The sequence below is a fragment of the Macaca mulatta genome, chromosome 11, assembly GCF_049350105.2.
Source record: "Macaca mulatta isolate MMU2019108-1 chromosome 11, T2T-MMU8v2.0, whole genome shotgun sequence".
Classification (NCBI taxonomy): domain Eukaryota; kingdom Metazoa; phylum Chordata; class Mammalia; order Primates; family Cercopithecidae; genus Macaca; species Macaca mulatta.
Genome location: NC_133416.1, coordinates 34,750,039 through 34,777,500, shown reverse-complemented (window position 1 = coordinate 34,777,500; position 27,462 = coordinate 34,750,039). Strand labels below are relative to the sequence as shown.

The 27,462-nt window shown below is 38.9% G+C and overlaps 1 protein-coding gene across 5 annotated transcripts in view; it reads right to left on the bottom strand.

Moving 5' to 3' along the window:
• The window catches only part of FGD4 (FYVE, RhoGEF and PH domain containing 4), a 266,934-nt gene that overhangs the window by 65,957 nt on the left and 173,515 nt on the right, over nt 1–27,462 (bottom strand). For all 5 annotated transcript variants that reach the window (XM_001084734.4, XM_015151412.3, XM_077953841.1 and 2 more), the window contains exons 2-4: nt 19,160–19,315; nt 7,394–7,577; nt 1,631–2,138 (exon numbers count right to left, since the gene is read on the bottom strand). In XM_001084734.4, the coding sequence (XP_001084734.3) occupies nt 1,631–2,138; nt 7,394–7,577; nt 19,160–19,315 (848 nt within the window). The remainder of the gene's footprint in view (nt 1–1,630; nt 2,139–7,393; nt 7,578–19,159; nt 19,316–27,462) is intronic.

The window sequence follows — 27,462 nt, the reverse complement described above, 5'->3', positions numbered from 1 at the left end:
CATGAGGTTGGGAGCTATTATTCAAAAAACAGTGTGACCTTGAAAACAAAATCATAAGCTTTCTGGGGCTATTTCTGCTTCTATAAATGAATTGCTAAACTAAGATTTTTTTTTTTTTTTCTTTTGTTGTTTTTGAGACAGGGTCTTGCTCTGTCACCCTGGCTGGAGTGCAGTGGCACAATCATGGCTCATTACAGCCTTGACCTCCTGGGCTCAAGCAATTATCCCACCTCAGCCTCCCGCGTAGCTGAGATCACGGGTGTGAACTACCATGCTCTGCTAAGTTTTAAAATCTTTGTAGATAGGGGCTCTCGCCATGTTGCCCAGACTGGTCTTGAATTACTGGGCTGAGGAACTCTTCCTGCTTTGGCCCCACAAAGTACTGGGATTACAGCAATCAGCCACCATGCCTGGCTCTAAAATGATTTTTTTTTTTTTTTTTTTTTTTTTTTTTTTTTTTGAGACGGAGTCTCGCTCTGTCACCCAGGCTGGAGTGCTGTGGCCGGATCTCAGCTCACTGCAAGCTCCGCCTCCCGGGTTCCCGCCATTCTCCTGCCTCAGCCTCCCGAGTAGCCGGGACTACAGGCGCCCGCCACCTCGCCTGGCTAGTTTTTTTTTGTATTTTTTAGTAGAGACGGGGTTTCACCGTGTTAGCCAGGATGGTCACGATCTCCTGACCTCGTGATCCGCCCGTCTCGGCCTCCCAAAGTGCTGGGATTACAGGCTTGAGCCACCGCGCCCGGCTCTAAAATGATTTTTAAATGGCCTTGTAACTCAAAGACTATACCATTTATTACAAAATTGGGCATTAATTAGAAAACTTAAAAAAATTAAAAGCCTAGAGTTATAAATATAATCTGTTGAATAATTTAATACTTCCATATTCATGTCCTTAAAAGTAACATTTACTAGTGGCAAGTTCATCTTACAGGTCTACTATTTATTCTATTAGAAACTTCTGAACAACAAAGATTACACAATTTCTTCTTGCTTGGTCCATAAGTATTAGGGATACAGCACCAACATCTAGAACAACAAGGAACATTTTCTTTCTATGTAAAAACAATACGTTTGTGGATTTCCTACATTAAAGTTTCCACACTGTTCTGACTCCTGAAATTACAACAGAGATATTAACAGAAACTACACGAAAAGAAAAAGTGAAATATCTGCTTAGAGCATAGGGGAAATACTCATCAGCAACCAGAGCTTGAAAATCATTTAACTGCCAGTGTGGGTGACCTGATTCATACATTGCAGGGGTGCAATAAATAAAGAGTTTTAAGCCTGTAATCCTAGCACTTTGGGAGGCCGAGGCGGGCGGATCACAAGGTCAGGAGATCCAGACCATCCTGGCTAACACAGTGAAACCCCGTCTCTACTAAAAATACGAAAAATTAGCTGGGTGTGGTGGTGAGCGCCTGTAGTCCCAGCTACTTGGGAGGCTGAGGCCGGAGAATGGCGTGAACCCAGGAGGTGGAGATTGCAGTGAGCCGAGATCACGCCACTGCACTCCAGCCTGGGCAACAGAGTGAGACTCCCTCTCCAAAAAAAAAAAAAAAGTAGAGTTTTAAGACAACAATCGAACAGGCAGGGTTTTCCCTGCTTATGAGCTAGTCTCATGCTCTACCTTCATCTCATGGTGCTGGTCCAGCTGCTCCAGTTCCAGAGGGCTTTCCCCATTTTGCCTCTCTTGTACGTTGGCTTCTGTTTCTGCCCCTCTTTCTTCTAGGGGGAGCACTGGGCCTATGCCTGGAGTCCTGTAGCTACTGTCAGAAGCATTTCCATCACAGTCATCTGCTGTGGGTGATGCAGGAGCTGTGGCAGTTTCATCTCTTTCTCCATTCACTATGTGTGTATCAAGCAAGGGTTCAGAAGCTTGAATAGAAGTATCTGGGCTAAGAGTGGCAGCTTTCTCCTCCTCACATTCCATCTGGTTTTGTGCTGCCATTACACCATTGGCCACACAAGTCTGTGCACCCTGAGTCTTATCTGTCTCATTTCCCTGCCTCTGTGGCAACTGCTGGGAGAGGAGTTTTTGTGGAGGTGTGGTTGTCAATCCATGCCTTCCTGGGGTTCTAGAAGCATTGAGGTTCACAGCAGAATCTTTCTTCAAATCACTATAATTTGATAATGAGCTAAAAGATAAAACACAAAGGAAGCATGAAAACATTGGCATGGAAAAGTTCTAGAATTAAGACAAGTTTATTCCAGTTGAAAAGGGATATTTGCTAATTTTTTTTTCTATCTCTGATGGTTTTAGAAACATGGATTTGAATATTCTCAGTGTAGCCCCAAGTCTCTGGGGATGCTATCCACATTTAAATAAAGATTTAAATAAAGAAGATGACCCTGAGTCTACCTGTGGGGACTGGAACACTTCCTTGGGCTGTTTATTTTATTTATAACTTAACTTTTCTTGATCCTTGCAGTGTTTAATAATGTGACTAGTTAGTAAAGACTTAGATATAATACTTACGTATATATCATCTCTTCCTAACATTTTTACTTAGTGATGTTTCTTAACATTTTTAAATAGGTGTAGCCAGTCCTTAATTCATGAACAAATTGTGAACCAAAAAGTTACTTTTATTTGGAAGGCATAATGAACACTCTGAAAGCTTTTTTACTCATGCTGTCATGGCTTTTTACCTGGTCTCTTTGTTTCCACTCTGATCTCCTCCACTAGAACCTCTACAAGTCAGTCACAGAACTCTGACGGCTTCTTCACACACTCAAGGGAAAATTCAAGTCCCAGTGACAGCCTATGAGATTCTACATACTCTAGTTCCCAAAGTGCCTGGCCTCATTAGATTCCATTCTTCCCTAACTCACTGTGTTCTTGCCATACTCCTTGCTGCTCCCCATTCTTAATAACCAAGTATATGTGTCTTTGGGTCTTTGCAGCTGCTGTTCTCTGCTTAGGACAATCTCCCCCAAAACGCTGGTATTTCTTCTCGTCATTCGAGTTTCTGCTCAGGTATCACCTCTCCAAAGAGGTTTTCCTAGATGCATCTATCATAACGGCACTCTCCATCACTAACTCCACATCTTATTTTATTTTTTTTAAAGTCCTTATTACTGCTTGACATAATAGTAGTCCTAATAGGAGAATGAAACTTACTCCCAATATATAACAATATTCCTGTGGAAATATTTGTATAGATTTTAATCTAGGATTCTGGGAGTGAAGTGGGGAATGGAACAAAAAACTTTGGGCTATACTCTTTGAAAGATTCCTGTGACCTAAACGAGAAGAAATAAAGGAACTAAAACTCGGTGAGGGTGTAGATTTCCTCTCTGCTTTATTCCTACCTCTTAGCATGGTGCTTGACACAGGGGAAGTACTCCATAAATATTTGATGAGCTTTGAATAACCATGATAATGATGATAATTGTGACAATAATAACAGCCGGAAACATTTATTAAGTGCTTACTAAGAACCACAAACTACAAGAAGCCCCTTACAATAATTACCTTGTTTCCTCCTCACAATAATTCCAAAGACAGGGATCCCATAGAGAAATCTAGGCTTAGAAAATTAAGGTGGCTAATGTCACAATGTAACGAGCAGAAAAGCCAGAAGTCAAACCATGAATCCAACTCTAAAGCATATGGTCTTCACCCCAAGTTATGATGTACTGCAGCAGAAGGACAGAATGAGCATCAGGTGAATAGGCTGCAGGCAAAATGTGGGAAGAAAGTCTAGGGTTGATTATCTTCCCCAGTGCAGGTAACAGGATAAAGGGAGGTGGGGAAGGAAACAGCAAGCAGCCCAGTTCCAAGGACAATGCTGAGATGTGTCACCTTTGCTCTCACTTCACCCTTGCCGGTCACGGCTGATCTGGACTAGAGAATGAAACAAGGAATAAAAGTAGACAGCAAGAAAGTGACGAAGGAGGAAAAAAGATACGGGTAAAGTCCAACACCAGAGGAAAGAAAGGATAAATGGAGTAGGGGAAAATGTCATATACATAAAAGTTGGAGGTGGGCAATATAAATAAATGCTATACACTCTTCAATTGAGATTTGTCCCCTCGAAGAGGACACCTTTGGCTGTATAATTTCCCAAGTAGTCTTTAGAGATTTGAATCAAACTGTCCTCCTTCTCCTGCCTGCATCAGTCTCTGGATTCCCTGGTGAAAAGATCCTCAGCAGATCCTCTGAAACAAATTTAAGCATGTTCAGGTCTTGTCTAAAGAATGGCTTTGAATGAGAGCTGCAAATGCCCCACAGTAAGTGACATCAAGGGTATGAGTGGGGAGGGAGAGAAGGAGACTGGGAAGGATTAGGTGGGTAAGGAGTTGGTAAAAGCAGTAGTTGAACCAGTACTTGGAAGATTCCTGCTGCTTTGTGGATGCCAAACCATAAGGGGAAAACAGTTGACCCTGGAGTGTCCATGGGAAAAACCAATGTTCTGGCCAGGCGCGGTGGCTCACGCCTATAATCCCAGTACTTTGGGAGGATGAGGTGGGTGGATCACCTGAGGTCAGGAGTTCAAGACCGGCCTCAACATGGAGAAACCCCATCTCTACTAAAAATACAAAATTAGCCAGGTGTGGTGGTGCATGCCTGTCATCCCAGCTACTTGGGAGGCTGAGGCAGGAGAATTGCTTGAACCTGGGAGGTAGAGCTGAGATTGCGCGACTGCACTCCAGCCTGGGCAACAAGAGCGAAACTCCATCTCAAAAAAAAACAAAAACAAAAACAAAAACAAAAATCACCAATGTTCAGGTCTGTAGAAACATAATCTTATTTCTAAAATCTTAAAGTCTTTCCTAGGTTAAAAAGAGTATTCTCTCTTACTCTGAAAGAGAGAAAGAAGGAGGAATAGGAGAAAGAAAGAAGGAAACCACAGTAAAAATTAAAGAAAATCTACTTGCTCCAAATCTCTCATCTTAACAAACTAGTGTTACTTGGGATTTTTCTTTTTTTTTTTTTTTAAGGCAGGGTCCCACTCCATTGCCCAGGCTGGAGTGCAGTGGCACAATCTCGGCTCACTGCAGCCTTGACCTCCTGGGCTCAAGCAATCCTTTCACATCAGCCTCCCAAGTAGCTGGGACCACAGGCGTGCACCACCATGCCTGGCTAATTTTTGTATTTTTTGTAGAGATAGGGTTTTGCCATGTTACCCAGGCTGATCTCGAACTCCTGAGCTCAGATAATCCAACCACTGCGGCCTCCCAAAGTGCTGGGAATATAGGCATGAGCCACCGCACCCAGCCAGGTAAGGTCTTAACAACAGTATGCTATGACCATTCTGACCAGACTCCACTCTAACAGTTGTTGGTTCTTCCTATCAATTTCCTGTAACAACTCAGAGCCTCCCTCTATTTTACAAAGCTAGTCTAAGCTCTCATAAGAAAGGTTAAAACTGAAAACAACCCTTGCAAGGGCAAGGACACCACTCAACAGTAAATACAAATCTCCTACTCAAGTCCTATAGATCCAATGCAGTATTAACCCACTCAAACACTTTTGGGGCCAGTCTGTAGTGGTAATACCTCACTGAGAACATATCATTGTTTTTTGTATTGGCAGTGGACTCTACCACAAATAATATTTTTTCACCAGACCTGCCAAAATACACTATACCCAATTTGCACTCAGAATAAATTTGCTTAAAAAAAATCATAAATTATAGCACATTTTTCCTTAGATGAATTAAACCTTCAACCTCTGCATCAAAACAGGATTGAATTTGTGAAGCTTGAATGATTAAAAGTACAAACATTTCACATGTAGAAGAATCTAAAACAATGCAGAGTGGGTTAACCAAAATGGAGGACGCAGTCTTTGGAATACTGACCCTTTCCAGGTTTCAGAGAGTTATCCCTGAAACCTAGGGATGCAGGCTCTGACATGCCTTATGACAGGGATCAGGGCTCCAGGCCCTCCTATTACGCAGTCACTGGGCATGGCCCCTGGAATCTGCAAACGCGAGGGGTCACTCTGTTGTTATTAAGTCAACTTATACCCTGAGCAGCAAAAAAATGTTTTAAATGGAATTAAACCATTCTAGTAAAGATCACTGTAATTCAAGATAGCAAAGGTCCTATAAATCCTACTTCAGAGGAAGAGATGCTGAAGTTGAAATATTTATGACCAAAGTTCCTAAAATTTATCAGGAATGAAAATTGAAGACAGGCTTCTAAGTTAATTTTCTCCAGAACTTGTAACTTTGTAAAATAGAGGGGGGTTCTGAGTTGTCACAGGAAATTGATAGGAAGAACCAACATCTGTTAGACCCATTTTAAAAACGAGGGACACTGCAGGTTTTGTGCTTGGTCACAATTCCCAGACGATACTCAAACTATTTCCAAGCTATGATTTCATTACATAAATAACAGTAAATCCCACAAATAAATAATAAAATCACCCTAATGGGAAATAAGTCCCAAATATTACACTGGAATGAATGAAAATATTTCGTTTCAAGGATGAAAGTGAAGTTATACACATTCTATTTAGTTATACATAGATTTTGGTGACAGATAACAAAATCCTACTCATAACATTGTTTAAAATTATATTTAAGTCAGTGACAAAATTCCTTTTTATCAAAAGACTAAGAAAAAATAAACAATTGAGATTTTTATTTTTTTTATTTTTATTTATTTATTTTTTTTTGAGACGGAGTCTCACTCTGTCGCCGGGGCTGGAGTGCAGTGGCCGGATCTCAGCTCACTGCAAGCTCCGGGTGGGTTCCATTTATCTTTAAATGAGAAATATAATATTTCACCTACTTTCAAACATTGGGATTAAGAATAGAAATTATATTTAATAAATACAAAACTGAAATTTAGCATACATTTTGCCATTGGTAATATTATCTCTTTGCAAAACCTAGCATATGACGGAGTATATGGAGAGGGGAAACAGGGACTGAATGGGTATAGAATACCCACATTAAATAAAATGGGATGGAAAATGGGATGGAAAGAAGAGACGGCCCCAGGGAGGAGACAAGCCCACAGGGGTCACATTCACAAACACACAAAGTGAGAAACGAAGAGACAGAGGCCCGCTCAGCCTTTCCAACCCAGATATCCAGCGCCCCACAGAATGAGCCACAAGGAGTAATACGTAGAGAATGACACACAGAGATACAGAGGAAACAAGAGAAACCACACAGATACCCAGGCACACAATTTCATGAAAAAGCTGGTGGCCTACAGTGCTGCATCTAGCTAATACATAGCACATGACAGTTCACATTAGGGTAAGACTAAGTCATTTGTTTTAAAAATTCACCCTTTCTAAAGGCCTATCAAACCTAATGGAATAAGATACTATGCTTTTTATTTAGAAAATCTATGACTATGGCTATCATTTTTTCGAAAATCAGCTTTCTTCTTCCCCTGCCTCCTCCCATTGTAAATTAGCTCTTACCTGCCTCCTTCAAAGCGACTGATGAGATCTGATACCTTACTGGGTTTTTCTTTTGAGACACAAGAAGCAGGGGCAGGTTTAATTTCCTCCATCCTTGGTTTTGCACTAGGTAAAGCTTTATGCCTGGGGGTTTGGTGTATATTGGACGAAGGTGAATTCTGCAGGTGTAATGGCTTTGGAGGCACTGTAGAAAAAGAATAGAATTCAGTATTTCACTGATATTTCGTTCAATAACACTAAAAATTCTGGTGTCCTGGGTGCAAAATATTCAGCATTATAAAACTATTGTAAAGGGGGCGGGAGTCAAATTTTGAACTAAACCACAACCAAAAGACTTTTGTTCATTTTGGACATTTGCTTTGTGCCTTGTGGAAATCCCATCTCCAAACTTAAGTGGCTCTTTTAATTTTATTGTATCTTAAATATGGCAATATTAAACACCTCAGAATCTACATAAGGCTAAAGCATTCTAAAATCTACAGATAACACAGCAGTTATTCATCTCAACAGGGTAAAGGTGGTGCTAAATTTAAAACTAAATCCTAGAGATACATTGTCTGCTACAAAACAGGTTTTCTAATAGAGTGATAGTTGATATACCCAAATCCACAGCTAACAAGTTAAACAACATAAAAGCCAACAAAACAACAACAAACAACAGTAATACAGTGTTGCATTAATATAGCATCTTCTTCCCATTTAACAAAAGCACTTTATCTCTTTGATCTTTGATGAAATGTTATACTTTATAGTTTTCTCAGGTAGGTACCACTATTCTCCTCTTATGTCTATGAAGGCTTAGAGAGGTTAAGTGGCCTGGGGGAACAGAGTTGGTGCTACAGGTTTGTATATTTGTCCCCTCCAAACATCATGTTGAAATCTGGTCCCCAGTGTTGGAGGTGGAAACTATGGGAGGGGTTTGAGTCATGGGCGCAGATCCCTCACGTATGGCTTGGTACCATTCTTGCCATAGTGAATAGGTTCTTGCTCCATTAGTTCCTCCAAGACTGGTTATTAAAAAGAGCCGGAAACCTCCCCCATCTCTCTCTTGCTTCCTCTCTCTCCATGTGATCTTTACACATGCCAGCTACCCTATATCTTCTGCCATGAGTGGAAGCAGCCTGAGGCCCTCACCAAAGGTTAAGCAGATGCTGGCACTGTGCTTCCTGTACAGCCTGCAGAACTGTGAGCCAAATAAGCCTCTTTATAAATTACCTAGCCTCAGGTATTCACATATAACAACACTAAACGGCTTAAGACGGCTGGCCTGCATCAATATACCACAAATCATCTACTTTCTTCACAAGTCCTTCAACCAATTAATAGGATAAATACAGATCATTTCATGAAATACTAAAATCTACAGAAGTTTCCCTAACACACTGTAGATGATAAGTACCCAATTGGTAGAGAAATTACATCACTTTGGAAAACCAGTATTACTTTTCTCTAAGATTAACATGCAGGATAAAATACTATAACATGTAGTATTTTTTAATAAGCAGTGTTGACAGATCAAATAGAATCATCTTTTCTCTTCCTTAAATCCTTTTCTTACCTTCTGGAAGAAGGGTGAGGAATCATGTCGCCTCCTAATTACATGCCCCATTTTCCCCCAGCTGGTTCCCCTGGTTTTTAGTGATCTCATCTCTTTTATAAACTCAGTTAGCTGACAGTTGGCTCATGCTCACTGGCCTAGATTTCATCATTTCAGTGCCAGTTATCAATTTATTATAGGGAAGGAAAAAAATGTCACAATGAACTACGAGTGGAGCAATTAATTCACTTAATTCTCTTTCAATATAAACAAGAAGAAAATCTCAATTTAAAAATGGCATGCTTCTTTTGTGAAAATGATATTTTCCAACATATGTGTGGGGGAGTGATTAACGTAGTATTATTTGAGAACAAACGGGCTTATATAAGTGTAATATTTGTTAATTTTACAGAAAAACTTCTGTGTAGAATAAATATGTACTAATGTAGCAAAACAGGAAAATCTCCCACCAAAAAACCCTTTAAACATTATGAGTAGTAAATATGAACTAATGCAGTAAAACAGGAAAATCTCCCACCACCCCCCAACACAAAAAACAAACCTCTTAAGGTTATGAATAATCCAACATTCTTAACTAGAATACTAAAAGAAGGAAGTGAATATAATTTTGTGTGCTAAAATTGTTATGAAATAACTCATTCATCTACCTAGAGTTTACTCACTAAACCGTGCCTTATTTATTAGGTGTCAGATGAGTGAGAAACTAAAACACAATGATACCCATCACTTTCTCAGGGATGACTCCACCTACTTTCCCAGTCTAAATTCTGTCCATCTCTTAAACTGTTTCATAAGCACTGTGTGCTTTCTCCAAACTGCTTATCACAATTTGTGGTATACTTATTAAATAATCAGTATTGAGTAGGATTAAATAATAAAGCTGCAGTGAAATAGTAAATATATTACAGGTTTGAAGTTTTTTTCTTTCTTCCACAAGGCAGTTGATGAAGGTAAGGAATATATTACTTTTGATCACAGCTATATTTATAGTGACTATTTGCATTATGTTTGGCAAATGGAGATCATATACTAGTGGAGAGGCACTTTAACAATGTTGATACAAGTGAACACTGGGTATTTTAGAAGCACAGAGGAGGTATCAAATTCAGCAAGGGAGAAAATGCAAACGTATAGTAAATCAGTAAATATACATATTTTAAATAAAAAAGAACAAATGGTACATGGATATGACAAATCTGAAGATGATACATGAATGGCTAAAGTTAGACACACTGTCTTAGAAAAAATTCTATCACTTGTTCATCATTTATAATGTAATAACAATAACAGATACTTTGGCTCAGAATACCTAACTGATGAATGAAAATGATTCTTTCAACTCCCAAAGTTATGGAGTTAACCGAGGAATATCTAATGCAGGACTAAAAGAAAAAGAAATCTTGTATGCTATGTACTTACGAAGCAAAAAAAATCCAATTTCAGTTAAAAACCAAGATCTCAGAGAGTTTCAATCTAATAGTCCGTACCCAGAGGAAATGACAACAGATGGCAGGAGCAACCCAGGAATTGATACTTGAAATTATTGAGACTAAATTTCTCTTCATGGCCGCCTTTCTTAGCTTCTGGGCAACCAAACAAATTACAGCCAACGGCCTTTATATCTCTTGTATGTTTTTGTTCCGCTAATCTGTTGTTATGTCAGTTTAATTCGTAGGCCCAGCTGGAGACCTAAAAGGTAAGTAAACTGACATAAAACCATATGCAAGATCACGAATTAGAAAGGACCAGTAAATCCTTTGTATAGCAACATAATCCAGATTATGAACACTATATTATAAAACAAAAAAAGAAAATAAAAATCAAGGGGTAAAGAAATTACGATTTTATCAAATAGACAATTATTCACTTTTAAAAAGATTTCCCAAATTAGTTACATAAGAAGGGAAAAGATTACAAATTGTAGGCAATATTCTAAGGATGCAGTTTATTATTAGTCTCTATTGGCATTACAGACCATGAGAATGGAAAACCCTAAAGTTCCGATTCCTTCTCTTCTTGATATTTCAATTATTTATTTATTTAGATTTTTTTCCTTTCTTCAGACACAATATTAATTCTAGAGATCAACAGTGTGACATTTAAAACATGCAAAATCATTTCCAGATTTGTGTTTCACACTCTGAGAACAGTGCAGTATGCAAACACAGTCTTTCCCTACTTGATTGTTAAGCTCTCTAGAGCAAGTAAGCTTTTCAGGTAAAAGGTGCCCTGAATCCAACATACCTACTATAACATTTACTTAGCTGAATAAGATCCGCTAAGTACAGTTCTGCTAGGATATGAACAACTGCAGAATCATGTTGTAAGAACCTTATTATATATCTAGAGCTAAATGAAAACAACATGTTTATTGGAAAGCCACCACAGTAGGTTCATTTTTTCTATTTTATCTTGTATGTGTGTGTGTATATGTGGGTATAAATACACACACACATGCACGCACACACACTGTCACCCAGGCTGGAGTGCACTGGTGCAATCATATCTCATTGTAACCTCAAACTCCTGGGCATAAGTGATCCTACATCGCAGTCTCCAGAGTAGCTGGGATTACAGGTGAGAGCCACCTCTCCTGGCTTCATTTTCTTTTGAAATAGATTTCTTGGGAACTTTCTTACTGCTTGCCTCATCTCTACTCTCCCACCCCCTGTGTGGCCTAGATTCCAGCCACACTGAATTGCATCTTCCATTGTAAGCTTGGGAAGGTTCCCTCAGGCCTTCAGGCTCTGGCACATACGTAGAATGGTCCACTTGGCAAAATCCCATAATTCCCACAAGGCTCACCTCAGTCATCAACTCTTTTTCAGAAGGCTTACCTGACTCTTCCACCTCTTGCCCTCCCATCCTGCCTCAAAAATCTTCAAATATCTTCTCAACTAACATTTGTCATTTTGTTTTATAATATTTTACAACCAGGGTTGCCTCCCTAGACTTTTGAGTTCCTTGATGAACAGGAAATGAGTCTCATCTTTGTTTCGGCTCAATACTTCTTGTAACCCATGATTATAGGTTAACATTCAACTGTTTTTTTTGGAGACCATATCTCACTCTGTCACCCAGGTGGAGTGCAGTGGCACAATCTCAGCTCACTGCAACCTTCACCTTCTGGGTTCAAGTGATTCTTGTGCCTCAGCCTCCAGAGTAGCTGGGATTACAGGCACCTGCCACCACACCGTTAAGTTTTGTACTTTTAGTAGAGATGGGGTTCTGCCATGTTGGCCAGGTTGGCCTCAAACTCCCGACCTCAGGTGATCCGCCTGCCTCAGCCTCCCAAAGTGCTGGGATTACAGGCGTGAGCCACCGTGCCCAGCAACATTCAGCTCTTAAGGAAAATTACTATTTCATAAAATGAATTCATATTTAATCTTACTGCTCCTATCAAAGACTGAAAAAGTAACACACAGCTACTTTGAGAAGTAAATGACTAGAAAAGGATTCAAAAACACATGAAAGAACCCTACCTATGAAAGCACTTTGTACTTGCACAAGATTAACATATATGAGACATCTATTTTTAAGATAACCATATAATATCTATGTGAAATTTTGTGGCAGGATACAAAGTTTCAAAATGCAAGAATGCCCTTCATCTGCCCCTTTCTTTATTCAGCCGTCCTTGGCTCTTCTACAAGGCCCTGTGAAGAACTGGATCTTACCGACCCAGATAAGACTTTTGTATTATATATAAGGAAGAAAGGAATAACAATCAGAATAAAAAAACTCGGGCACAGTGTCTCATGCCTGTAAGCCTAGCACTTTGGGAGGTCGAGACAGGTGGCTCACCTGAGGTCAGGAGTTCAAGACCAGCCTGGACAACATGGCAAAACCCTGACTCTACTAAAAATACAAAAATTAGTTGGGCGTGGTGGCAAATGCCTGTAGTCCCAGCTACTTGGGAGGCTGAGGCAGGAGAATCGCTTGAACCCGGGAGGTGGAGGTTGCTATGAGTTGAGATTGTGCCACTACACTCCAGCCTGGGCAATGAGAGGAAAACTCCATCTCAAAAAAAAAAAAAATAATAAAAAATAAATAAATAAATAAGTAAATAAATAAATAAAATAAAATAAACTACTATGCACTATTAACTAAAAGACCTAACAACTCAAAGGATATAGACAGGAAAAACTGTGTTCACACTCACTTATTAGTATTTCAGGGAAATACAAATTAAATCCATAAGCTGATACTATTTCAGACAAATCAGATTGACTACAATTTGAGCATTTCTTTTTATTTTTTTTCTTTTTTTTTGAGACAGAGTCTCACCCTCTCGCCCAGGCTGGAGTGCAATGGCGCGATCTCAGCTCACTGCAACCTCCGCCTCCTGGGTTCAAGCAATTCTGCTGCCTCAAACTCCCGAATAGTTGGGATTACAGGTGCACACCCCCATGACTGGCTAATTTTTTCTATCTTTAGTAGAGATGGGGTTTCACCATGTTGGCCAGGCTGGTCTCGAACTCCTGACCTCGTGATCCACCCCCCTCGGCCTCCCAAAGTGCTGGGATTACAAGTGTGAGCCACCATGCCTGGCTTGACTAGAATTTTAAATCTGACAATACCACGTATCAGTAAAGATATCAAGTAATGTGAACACAACATTTTTGATGAGAGTATAAATTTATAAAACCACTAAGAATTCAGCATTCAAAAAATATATATCCTAGAACAATCCTCATACCTCTATATAGGGTGTTTCATTTTTTCATTAATTAAATGAATATTTATTGAATATCCACTAGGTTCTAGGCACTTGAGCCTATGAATGAGCAAAGGAAAAATAAACAAAAAAAATCAAGTAAATCATTTATCGGAAGGAGGTAAGTGCTAGAAAAAAACGTGGTGAGGGCTAAAAGAACAAGATCAATACGATCCAGGGTGTGGGAAGTCAAAGGGAGAGCAGATTTCAGTCTTAAACAGGGTGTTCAAAGTTAGGCCTCCGTGAAAAGTCAGGATTTGAGTAAGCCTTGAAGCGGAAGGAATTGTTTGGGGAAGGGCTTTCCAGCAGGTGGAATGAGAGCCAGGGACACCTGGGGTCTGGAGGCCAGCAGGACTGGAGCAGAACGAGCATGTGGACAAAAGTAGTGCATAGCGAGGCCTGAGAAAGTAGATTCTGGACCACTTATTTTGACTTTGCATGAAATGAGAAGTCCCTGCAGGGTTCTGAGCTGAAATGTAACATGATATGACTTAACTTTCAGCAGGATCACTCTGGGAGCTGTGTTGAGAATGTAGAGGAGGAACAGGGGAGAAGCAGGGTGGACAATTAAGCGGATATTGTAGAAATTCAGGCAAGAGATCACAGTGCTTAGGAAAAGGCAGTGAGAAATACTTGGATTCTAGGTATATTTTTAAAGTAGATTTCCTGGTAAGATTAAGTGAGACATATTAGAGAAAGAGAGAGGAGGCAAGGATGACTCTGAAGCCTTGGGTCTCAACTGCCAGAAGGATGGAATGGTGGTCAAGTGACATAGCAGGCAAAGCAATTTTTGGAGAGGAGAATAGCAGTTCAGTTTCATACATGTGAAGTTTGAGATCTCTATTAGACTATAAATAAGTTGGGTTTTATTACACCCAAATTTACAGATGTAAATAGGAAAAAAAATTGATTATTCAAAGTGATTATCTAGAATGAAAAGAAACTAATTGCCAGTTTAAGTCAGTAGTCTTCAATTACTCTTCTTTTTAAAAACAGAAACAACAAAAGCTGGCTATGTATAAGTGCATTATAATATTACACTTTTAAAAGAATGGATCATTATACATAGACTTTTACTTTAGAAGCTAATGAATAGGTTTAAGTACTCTATATTTATGTAAGTTACTCAAACAACAATGTGGCTCTTTAAAGCATTTAATGATTGAGACATTATGTGACAATTTGCACTTTATAAAAATAATCAGGAATTACGGAGGATGTTCTGGATAAAAGCTGTTAAGAGAAAAAGAACTATTAACTTTAATTACTAAAGGAGTTATTTTGAGTCACTGTCTAGCATGGTAGGAAACAGGCCAGTATTAAAAGTGGTGAACAAGAAGAAAGACTTATGCTGGAGGTTGCTCAGTAATTTGTTTGACTATTAGGATTGGTATGAAGTGAATAAGCCATTGTTTCCAAGGCCTTAGGGTATTTTCTGAGGCTAAGGCAAAACAAGCTCTAATTATGAAACAAATCCATTTCGAAATCTACGTATTTCAATTTGGATCCAAATGCGAGTTTATCCAATCTCTAATCTAAAATTTATCTTTCTTTCTGCTGATTTTGAAACACCATGCAAAGGGCTGCCATTCTGGTCGTTCCTTTTTCAGGTTTAAAATAAAACTTAGCTCATTCACCTTTTAAAAACCTACAAATAATTCTTCAAAAATATTTACTTACTGGTAATTAATAAACATAAACCATATATTGTTCCAGAGACATTACTACATAATCACCACTAATAAAGATGTGCAATACTTTCCCCTTTTAAAATTATCACAATAGGCCGGGCATGGTGGCTCATGCCTGTAATCCCAGCACTTTGGGAGGCCAAGGCAGGCAGATCACCTGAGGTGAGGAGTTCGAGACCAGTCTTGCCAACATGGTAAAACCCGATCTCTACCAAAAAATACAAAAATTAGCTGGACGTTGTGGTGCATGCCTGTAGTCCAGCAACTGGGGAGGCTGAGGCAGGAGAATCACTTAAACCTGCGAGGCGGAGGCTGCAGTGAGCCGAGATTGCACCACTGCACTCCAGCCTGGGTGACAGAACAAAACCATCTCTCTCAAAAAAAAAAAAAAAAAAAAAAATCCCACAATAAATTATAACTATAATCTTCTTAGCAATCTACGTAAGGGAAAAAAAGATATAATTATGTGCTTATTTTTATCTAGATCAGAGTTTTGCAAATGCAGCAACTGATATTATAGTTTGTATGAATTCTTAGTTGTGGACTGTCCCGTGCATTGCAGGATATAGAGCAACTTTACCCTCCACTCACCAGCTGCAAGTAGCAACTCCTACAAGCAGTGTCAAGCAGAAATGTCCCCAGATACTACCAATGTCCTATTGTTGGGAGAGGATATGCAAGTGTGGGCAAAACTGTCTCTGCTTGAGAACTACTCACCTAGAATAAGAGTCCTAAATTAAACTAAAACAACATAGTGTTGTGGGTAGCAACTATCCGGGGCTGGTGGCATGGGCAGTAAAGGAATTCACCAAGACAGGTAGGTAGAGAAAGGCATATTTATTAGACAAAATACGAAAATACACTGCAAGAAAGCAACAGGCAGATCAGCAAGAGAGGAGCTGACTACAAAGAGACAAAGGTGTCCTGGGGATTTTACAGCATGGTGCTGGAGGGGGCTACATGCAGTACCGATGATGCCAAGGTTGCAGTGAGCTAATTTCCATTTTTCTATCAGCCACGTGTCTGGTGATAAGTCAGTGCAGGAAGATTGTGAGTTATTTGCACAGGAGGGCTATGTGCCTTGGACCAGGAAGAAAGGCAGACTTAACAGTTTATCAGCTTTTTGTTTCTGCTTTCCCCTGCTCCTGCCAGCCTGACTCCCCTTCCCTTGTTAGGACCCCACACAGTGACCTTGAAGCCCCAGCGACCTCACCATTCACAACTTGTAAGGGATTTGCAGTGAGGCAGGAACAAAGGTGTCAGGGTGATAATTCCTTGCTCCACGCAGTAGGTCCCTATTAGCACCCCCTTCTCTTCTCTGCCTCAGTCACCCAAATGTTAGGAGAAATTAAAATTAGCTCTCTCCACTAAACAAACACTCATTATTGGGTACTGTTGATTGAATTACTGACCAATCTATGTAGCAGCTCATCTGACAATACTAAGATGTAGCCTCATTTCAGGGACGTTGGTCGCTACATGGCACATGTTCAAAGTTTTAAACAATAGCAGAAACAAAGGGGAAGAAATGTAGCAATATAGCAGTATTATTGAAGACTGGTTATGTACTATGTGAGCGGACACATAGGCAGAAAAAACTGAGCTGATGAGTAAAATATACAGCAGTTCAGGTTGTAAAGAATGAGAAAAAATAAAGTTCGTATGGAGTGCTATGGTCTGAGTGTTTGTTTGTGTCCCAAAATACATGTTGACATCCTCATTCCCAAGGTGACAATATGAAGAGGTGGGGCCTTTGGGAGGTGATTAGGTCATGAGGACTGAGCTCTCATTAATCAAATTAGTGCCATTGAAAAGAAGCCCCAGAAAGAGCTCCCACCCCTTCCACCCTGTGAGGTTATAGTGAAAAGATGGCCATCTACAGACCAGAAAGCAGGCCCTCATTACACCCTGAATCTGATCTTGGACCCATCTGTGGACCAGAAAGCAAGCCCTCATCAGACCCTGAATCTGATCTTGGACTTCATACCACAGAACTGTGAGAACTACATTTCCGTTGTTTATAAGCTACCCAATTTATGGTATTTTGTTACAGCAGCCTGAAGAGACTACAGCATAGGGAAATATAAAAGGACAGGGTGAAAGGTGGGGTTAAAACTTTAGCCATGGGTATCAGGGAAAGGCCAAACACCACTTGAACGTATTTTGAAAAAGAAGTATAAAGTACTCTGTGATTTGTTTAATATCTGCAAATATTCCCTTTAGTTAGAAAAGTATATATATATAATTAGCCCATATTTAAGATAGGAAGTAAATATGTATTTAAATAACTATACAGAGGTTTTAATATAACCACAAAACAGCAAAAGCAAGGTTAGTGTTGTCTACTTAAAAAGGGGATTATTTTGGCACATGCAGCTCAGGAAGGACACTCTTATTATATCTCTCAATACACTGACTTTGGAAAACAATGAAGTATTGCAGTGCATCTTCAAAAATAAAGGCTTTTTAAGTAATGAAATTCTTCCTTTGATCAGGAAAGTTACATCAACTAGAATTGTATTCATTATTAATATTCTTACCTCACGCTGGATCTTTGTCAACTCGGGTCTAATGGGTGAAATGGAATTTCATATTTTGGAAATAAAAAGGCCCAAATCATGATCAAAAAAAGTCATATGCTTATATTCACATCAATGCTATAAGGGAGCAGTATAGTCAAAAGAAGTGGTTGTAAGATCATGAATAGGCTACTCATCCGAATCATCAATTATCTGACCTTGCTTGATAGTGATATTCCATATCACCACAAATATAACTGTAGTGAGAACAAGACAAATATCCCATAATCTAGATGATTCATTTTAAACTTGTTCTAAAATTTTTTTTCAGAAATCCTTAAAACATACAACTTTAAGGAATAACACCTTATTTTATAACGTATGCGCTAGAATACATTTTTCTTTGCAAGAACAGGAAAGAGACCTAAGTAAACACAAAATACGCAAAAACAGAAATTGATTTTTCCCAACTGCAGTAACTCTGACAATGCCCAGTATTGTTTCTCATATCTGTTTAGCATTCATTATAAATGAAAATCTATAAGGAAGAAACTACACATTAAACCACAGGGTAGCTTAGCTTTTGTGTTCCATTTCAAAAGGCCTTGCTCTCTATCATCAAAACTGTAATTTTTTGCTTCTCAAAGTTAATACCACTGGAAATTTATTTGTAAAAGGAAATGGTCACTGAAAAAAATCATTCAAGCTTCCTACCATTATGGCTTTTTCTTTACCCTCACTGGCCACAGAATCCTGAATGAAGGGCTGCTACTGTTCCTTTCTGTGGAAGAAACAATACCTCCACAGAAAGTGGAAGTATAAAAATACTATCAGGTGTTTTCAGGCCCCACCTCCTTAATATTTTCAAGTCATGTTCTTGGTAAGTACATGAAGTGCTGTTCTAGAATTATGTTTCACAAATGCTGACATCTAGCAAATCATTTCTTTCTAACAGTAGCTCCAAACACATTTATTACACAGACAGTAAGTCCCTGTGCTAGGTCAGCCATAATAAAGAGATCACAGTTCCGTTAAGATGACATGCAAAGAATTTCAGCGACATGAAAAGATCTATAATAGAGAAATGTATGTTGTTTCAGGAGCAGAGCAAATAGCAACCTCTGCCTGAGAAGATGCACACATGGACTATTCTCTAAAAAATAATGTACCCAATTGCTTCCTTCTAGCTTAAAACACTTTCTTTGTGGCCATCATTTTTCTGGTTAGCCTTCTTTGATCAACAAAGTACCCACCCTGATCACAAACCCTCAATGAACATACCTTGTGGCTTTGGACTTGCAGCTGAGTGTTTCGCTGGCCTGTTCCCATTTATTCCCTGAGCCTCTTCTTCAGATACATTCTCACCAACCAGTGTGGTTGTGCTGCTTATGGAGCAAGGCGGAATTAAAGCGATCTTTGGACAGGTACTGCTGCTACCTGCAAGAGTTCAGAAAGAAAGGGCAGTAAGTATGGAGGCATAGCACAATGCTGTCTTATAAGTCAAATTTCTCCTGACCCCATAAAACAAAAACAGTCATCGTTATAGGACTAAGCACAGAAATATTTTTCCCACATGGACTGGCCTTGACAAAGAGTTTTCCTGGGAACTATCTCATTCCATGTGCTTTAGGAATCTTATAATGGATGTTGACAGAAGACTGTTATACACAGGCCTCCTCTCCTTGCAGGGCCACAGAAAGGGCAGAACGCAGCTGCTACAATGTAGGCGAAGGAAAGGACGGAATTAATCCGTTAAAAGCCTTCCTTTTTAGTGTTAGGTCTGTGGCTAGTCATAGAGCAACTCAAAAGAACAAAGGAGGAAAGCCCAACGTGACAGCTGACCTAAAGACTCTAGAAGAATGGCTCGATTAGAAACGAACAAATACACGCACGCGCCCACGTCCACACACACCCTCGTGCCCACTAGGCTTACTCAGACTCCACATCAGCATCCATGACATACTTTAACAGTGACCCATGTTTTCCAAAGAAGGGATGGCAAGATTATACAGATAACATGGTCACATTTACATAGAACTAAAAAAAACCCAAAATGTTCTTTAAAATCACACAAATACATCATAAACCATAGATGAAGAGGAAAAGATTAAATTTTTGTTCACATTCTGGTATAAAAAATTATATGTTGAATTTCAGAGACTTTTAAAGAAGTCATGTGTCAGTGTTCTCTCTTTATTATGCATATTAGATTTCCTTCTTTTCTGGTTGACATGGTGATATTAAGATGACTGACTCTGCTTCAGAGAAAATAAAATTTCTACCAGGAAATTCACTATAATTGAACCAAACAATGCAATTTAAGGAATTATCATTTGGTTAAGAAACAAAGCGTTTCATTTTTATAGAATCCAAATATCTCAAAGAGAACTCTTAGAGATTTTTTAAGCCTTAATTATTGAAAACAAGAGAAGCTATTTTTAAAAAACCCAATCAACTTTGTTGAGTAAAAAAAACCACCTCTCTTAATCCAATTCATTATTAAACAATATTGATTAAAAACCACGCGGTGGCTCATGCCTGTAATCCTAGCACACTGGGAGGCCAAGGCAGGTGGATCACCTGAGGTCAGGAGTTCAAGACCAGCCTGGCCAACATAGTGAAACCCCGTCTCTACTAAAAATACAAAAATTAGCCGGGTGTGGTGATGGGCGCATGTAATCCCAGCTACTTGGGAGGCTGAGACAGGAGAATCATCTGAACCCGGGACAAGGGGGAGGTTGCGGCGTGCCGAGGTCGCACCACTGCACTCCAGCCTGGGCGACGAGAGTGAAACTCCGTCTCAAAAATAAATAAATAAATAAACAACCAAAAAAACCACCTTTGTGCTTTATTTTCTGTTGCTCTCCTTAAAATTTATCTTAGTAAAACAGATTTTGGAAAATATCAAGAGTTCCAAGTACCTTCTCAATAGGTCTTTCAGAGCCGATACCAAAACAGAAATTAAATGACACTAGGAGTTTGAGACCAGCCTGGGCAACATAATGAGACCTTGTCTTTACTTAAAAAAAAAAAAAAAAAAAAAAAATTAGCTGGGCATGGTGGTGCATGTTTGTGGTCCCAGCTACTGGGGAGGTTGAGGTGAGAGGATCTCTTGAGCCCAGGAAATTGAGGCTGCAGTCAGCTATAATCACACCACTACACTCCAGCCTGGTGAACAGAGGGAGACCTTGTAACTTTGAGAAAAGAAAAAAAAAAGCTGGGGTGGGAGGGGTGGTACTCATCAGACACCCTTCTCCTAAAATGGTTTATCAGCGAGATTAAGCATTGTTTAGTAAAATATAACAAGAATTTAGAAAGCAAAAGTAATGAAGGATTATTTGACAGATCATTATTAAAATTATAAAAAGGCCGGGTGCAGTGGCTCACGCCGCTCAACACTTTGTGAGGCTGAGGCAGGCAGATCATTTAAGCCCAGGAGTTTGAGACCAACGAGGCAGCCACGGCAAAATCCTGTCTCTTAAAAAAATCCAAAAAAAAAAAAAAAAAAATTAACTGGGTGTGGAGGCATACATCCGTAGTGTCAGCTACTTAGAAGGCTGAGGTGGGAGGATGGCTTAAACCTGGGAGTTTGAGGCCACAGTGAGCCGTGATCACACCATTGCACTGCACTCCAAACTGAGTGACAAGCGAGACACCATCTCAAATAAAATTATAAACAGAAGAAAAACAGTTCAAACCTTTAAATGCGTAAGCTCACCTATCTTCTTGGAAAAAAGTATGTGAAATAGGCAAAATATATCCCTAAAATCCACAACACATCATGCAACTACTTGGCCTTTTTGGGGGAAAATCTGGATGGTTTTCACAGTGACACTAAGAATGGCTTAAAGGCCACCTGCCGGGGACTTGTGAAGGATGCCTGTACAGGCCCAGACAGTGCAGAGCCACAGCTCAACTACAAACTCAAGGAAGAAACTAATGTAATTGTAAATTGAGACCCTGAGACATCATCAATTTATAAGAGAAAGCAGCAACAATAGTATTCAAAGGGGGCAGTTAATGGCTTAAATGAGAAAACGAATTACACTGAGTCTTTTTAAAAAGGTCATCACTATTACACATTAAAATATGAAAAAAGTTTGACAGTCTATTTAGAAATAAAACATGTCTTACCTAAATATTAATGTGAATGAAAACTAGGCACTAATTTCTAGACAGCAAACGTTCAGGGTATGGTAGGTTTTGCAAGTGTCATGTTTATAGAGGAATATCTCTCATGAATTTGCCAAAATGCGTGCAATAAGAGATCAACTGTGCATCTATTTTTAAAATAAGTTCATCAAAAGTCATGATTACACATCTTTTGCCAGAGGCAATTAGATCAACATTTCAGAACATTGTTTATTAAAACAAGTCTCTAAACTTCAGCCACTATCACAAAGCATGAAAACATGGTGAACGACACAGAGAACATTTACATTTTTAAACATTTGTTTAAAAAAACAAAAAGGCAATGACAAATACATAGAGATCATATGTAGCCGCAAGGCTAAAAATACTATTAATAATTATTTGATTCCCATACAATAATAACGGGAGACTTCAACACCCCACTGTCAACATTAGACAGATCAACGAGACAGAAAGTTAACAAGGATATCCAGGAATTGAACTCATCTCTGCACCAAGCGGACCTAATAGACATCTACAGAACTCTCCACCCCAAATCAACAGAATATACATTCTTCTCAGCACCACATCGCACTTATTCCAAAATTGACCACATAATTGGAAGTAAAGCACTCCTCAGCAAATGTACAAGAACAGAAATTATAACAAACTGTCTCTCAGACCACAGTGCAATCAAACTAGAACTCAGGACTAAGAAACTCAATCAAAACCGCTCAACTACTTGGAAACTGAACAACCTGCTCCTGAATGACTACTGGGTACATAACAAAATGAAGGCAGAAATAAAGATGTTCTTTGAAACCAATGAGAACAAAGATACAACATACCAGAATCTCTGGGACACATTTAAAGCAGTGTGTAGAGGGAAATTTATAGCACTAAAGGCCCACAAAAGAAAGCTGGAAAAATCTAAAATTGACACTCTAACATCACAATTAAAAGAACTAGAGAAGCAAGAGCAAACACATTCAAAAGCTAGCAGAAGGCAAGAAATAACTAAGATCAGAGCAGAACTGAAAGAGATAGAGACACAAAAAACCCTCCAAAAAAATCAATGAATCCAGGAGTTGGTTTTTTGTAAAGATCAACAAAATTGATAGACCGCTAGCAAGACTAATAAAGAAGAAAAGAGGGAAGAATCAAATAGACGCAATAAAAAATGATAAAGGGGATATCACCACCGACCCCACAGAAATACAAACTACCATCAGAGAATACTATAAACACCTCTACGCAAAAAAAACTAGAAAATCTAGAAGAAATGGACAATTTCCGGAACAGTTACACTCTTCCAAGACTAAACCAGGAAGAAGTTGAATCCCTGAATAGACCAATAGCAGGCTCTGAAATTGAGGCAATAATTAATAGCCTACCAACCAAAAAAAGTCCAGGACCAGATGGATTCACAGCTGAACTCTACCAGAGGTACAAGGAGGAGTTGGTACCATTCCTTCTGAAACTATTCCAATCAACAGAAAAAGAGGGAATCCTCCCTAACTCATTTTATGAGGCCAACACATCATCCTTGATACCAAAGCCTGGCAGAGACACAACAAAAAAAGAGAATTTTAGACCAATATCCCCTGATGAACACTGATGCAAAAATCCTCAATAAAATACTGGCAGACCGGATTCAGCAGCACATCAAAAAGCTTATCCACCATGATCAAGGGCTTCATCCCTGGGATGCAAGGCTGGTTCAACATACGCAAATCAATAAACATAATCCAGCATATAAACAGAACCAAAGACAAGAACCACATGATTATCTCAATAGATGCAGAAAAGGCCTTTGAAAAAATTCAAGAGCCCTTCATGCTAAAAACTCTCAATAAATTTGGTATTGATGGAACGTATCTCAAAATAATAAGAGCTATTTATGACAAACCCACAGCCAATATCATACTGAATGGGCAAAAACTGGAAGCATTCCCTTTGAAAACTGGCACAGGACAGGGATGCCCTCTCTCACCACTCCTATTCAACATAGTGTTGGAAGTTCTGGCTAGGGCAATCAGGCAAGAGAAAGAAATCAAGGGTATTCAGTTAGGAAAAGAAGAAGTCAAATTGTCCCTGTTTGCAGATGACATAATTGTATATTTAGAAAACCCCATCATCTCAGCCCAAAATCTCCTTAAGCTGATAAGCAACTTCAGCAAAGTCTCAGGATACAAAATTAATGTGCAAAAATCACAAGCATTCTTATACACCAGTAACAGACAAACAGAGAACCAAATCATGAATGAACTTCCATTCACAATAGCTTCAAAGAGAATAAAATACCTAGGAATCCAACTTACAAGGGATGTAAAGGACCTCGTCAAGGAGAACTACAAACCACTGCTCAGTGAAATCAAAGAGGACACAAACAAATGGAAGAACATACCATACTCAGGGATAGGAAGAATCAATATCGTGAAAATGGCCATATTGCCCAAGGTAATTTATAGATTCAATGCCATCCCCATCAAGCTACCAATGAGTTTCTTCACAGAATTGGAAAAAACTGCTTTAAAGTTCATATGGAACCAAAAAAGAGCCCGCATCTCCAAGACAATCCTAAGTCAAAAGAACAAAGCTGGAGGCATCACGCTACCTGACTTCAAACTATACTACAAGGCTACAGTAACCAAAACAGCATGGTACTGGTACCAAAACAGAGATATAGACCAATGGAACAGAACAGAGCCCTCAGAAATAATACCATACATCTACAGCCATCTGATCTTTGACAAACCTGAGAAAAACAAGAAATGGGGAAAGGATTCCCTATTAAATAAATGGTGCTGGGAAAATTGGCTAGCTATAAGTAGAAAGCTGAAACTGGATCCTTTCCTTACTCCTTATATGAAAATTAATTCAAGATGGATTAGAGACTTAAATGTTAGACCTAAAACCATAAAAACCCTAGAAGAAAACCTAGGTAATACCATTCAGGACATTGGCATAGGCAAGGACTTCATGTCTAAAACACCAAAAGCAATGGCAACAAAAGCCAAAATTGACTAATGGGATCTAATTAAACTAAACAGCTTCTGCACAGCAAAAGAAACTACCATCGGAGTGAACAGGTAACCTACAGAATGGGAGAAAATTTTTGCAATCTACTCATCTGACAAAGGGCTAATATCCAGAATCTACAAAGAACTCAAACAAATTTACAAGAAAAAAACAACCCCGTCAAAAAGTGGGCAAAGGATATGAACAGACATTTCTCAAAAGAAGACATTCATACAGCCAACAGACACATGAAAAAATGCTCATCATCACTGGCCATCAGAGAAATGCAAATCAAAACCACAATGAGATACCATCTCACGCCAGTTAGAATGGCAATCATTAAAAAGTCAGGAAACAACAGGTGCTGGAGAGCATGTGGAGAAATAGGAACACTTTTACACTGTTGGTGGGATTGTAAACTAGTTCAACCATTATGGAAAACAGTATGGCGATTCCTCAAGGATCTAGAACGAGAAGTACCATATGACCCAGCAATCCCATTACTGGGTATATACCCAAAGGATTATAAATCATGCTGCTATAAAGACACATGCACACGTATGTTCATTGCAGCACTATTCACAATAGCAAAGACTTGGAATCAACCCAAATGTCCATCAGTGACAGACTGGATTAAGAAAATGTGGCACATATACACCATGGAATACTATGCAGCCATAAAAAAAGGATGAGTTTGTGTCCTTTGCAGGGACATGGATGCAGCTGGAAACCATCATTCTCAGCAAACTATCGCAAGAACAGAAAACCAAACATCACATGTTCTCACTCATAGGTGAGAACACTCACTCATAGGTGAACAATGAGATCACTTGGACTCGGGAAGGGGAACATCACACACCGGGGCCTATTATGGGGAGAGGGGAGCCGGGGAGGGATTGCATTGGGAGTTATACCTGATGTAAATTACTGGTTGATGGGTGCTGACGAGTTGATGGGTGCAGCACAGCAACATGGCACAAGTATACATATGTAACAAACCTGCACGTTATGCACATGTACCCTAGAACTTAAAGTATAATAATAAAAAAAATGAAAAAAAAAGAAAGATAGGACTTTGTAATAGTATAGTACATTCCACAGATATTTAGCCAAATAAAATTGATGTTGAGGGAGAAAAAAAAAAAGAAGTAGGGAGTATCATGGCTACTAAAGGCTGAGGTGGGGTGGGGGTGGGGAGGGAGGGAATGAGTTGTTGTTGATGGAAGGGTGCAAAGTTTCAGGTAGAAAGGAGAAACATATTTTGAGATCTACCACACAGCAGGATGACTATAATCTATAATAATATGTTATGTATTTCAAAGTAAGAGAGTAAATTTCAAGTGTCTCCCCATAAAAAATGGTGAGCAAGATGACAAATATGTAATTAGCTTGATTTAATCATGCCACTTTGTATATATATATCAAAACATAACATTGTGCCCCCAAAATGATAGAATTATAGTTTGTGAATCAAAATAACATTAATACGTTTTAAATAAAAATAAATACATAAATACATAAAAACCTAAAGAAAAATAAAGTATATGGTGGAATGAAGAACCCAAGCCAAGAGGATCCAAATAGCTAGCATACAAATCTCAACAATACATTAAACAGGAAATGCATTATTTAGACTATGTCACACATTATTATGTATTTTAATATTTTTCTGCTAAAGCAGATTTGTTCAGTGTCTGGTACTATACATGAAAATCAAACTAAAGTAACTACAACATTATTCTCATCCTCAACACTCTAGAGCTAAAGTATGCCACCACATTCAGTCTCTTTTCAGCCAGGGTTTAAAGTACATAGATGCTATGTTCTGTTAACCTTTTTCAGCAGGTTGATGCCTTTTGGGAATCGTTGGTTTCCTAAGACAAGACGTGTGGGGCTTTGGGAATATTTTAATTAAATATAAAGTCACAGATAAAAAATAATAATTATTATTATTATTTGACCCTTTACAGGAAAAAATGTACGGACCACTGGTATAGGTTAAACAAATCATGGTAAAAGAAGTTTGCCTAAAAGAAGCACCCTTTCATTAAACACTTCATCTGCTAACATCTTGGATAATAGCAACAAAAACTGAAACTTTTTGCTTGTTTATGACTGACTTAGCCTACTCATATTTGGAAACAGTCCTTATTTGGGTGCCAGTTGCATAACAGGGAATTGAAACCAAAATTGTAACCAGATGGTCCTCTCATTTAAGACGTTTTACATTAACTCTAGAGGTTCTTTGACTAGAAATTACAGTATCAAGAAGAACCAGTAGGGCTGATTTATAATTATAAATAGTTATCTTAGACACAGCTATAACAAATTACAGTACGTTAGTTAGCATGGGGAAGGAGAGGTATATGATTTAAATACTGTTTCCTCTTGAGGGCTGGTCATCTTTTTAGCCACTTTTTAGTACTAACCCA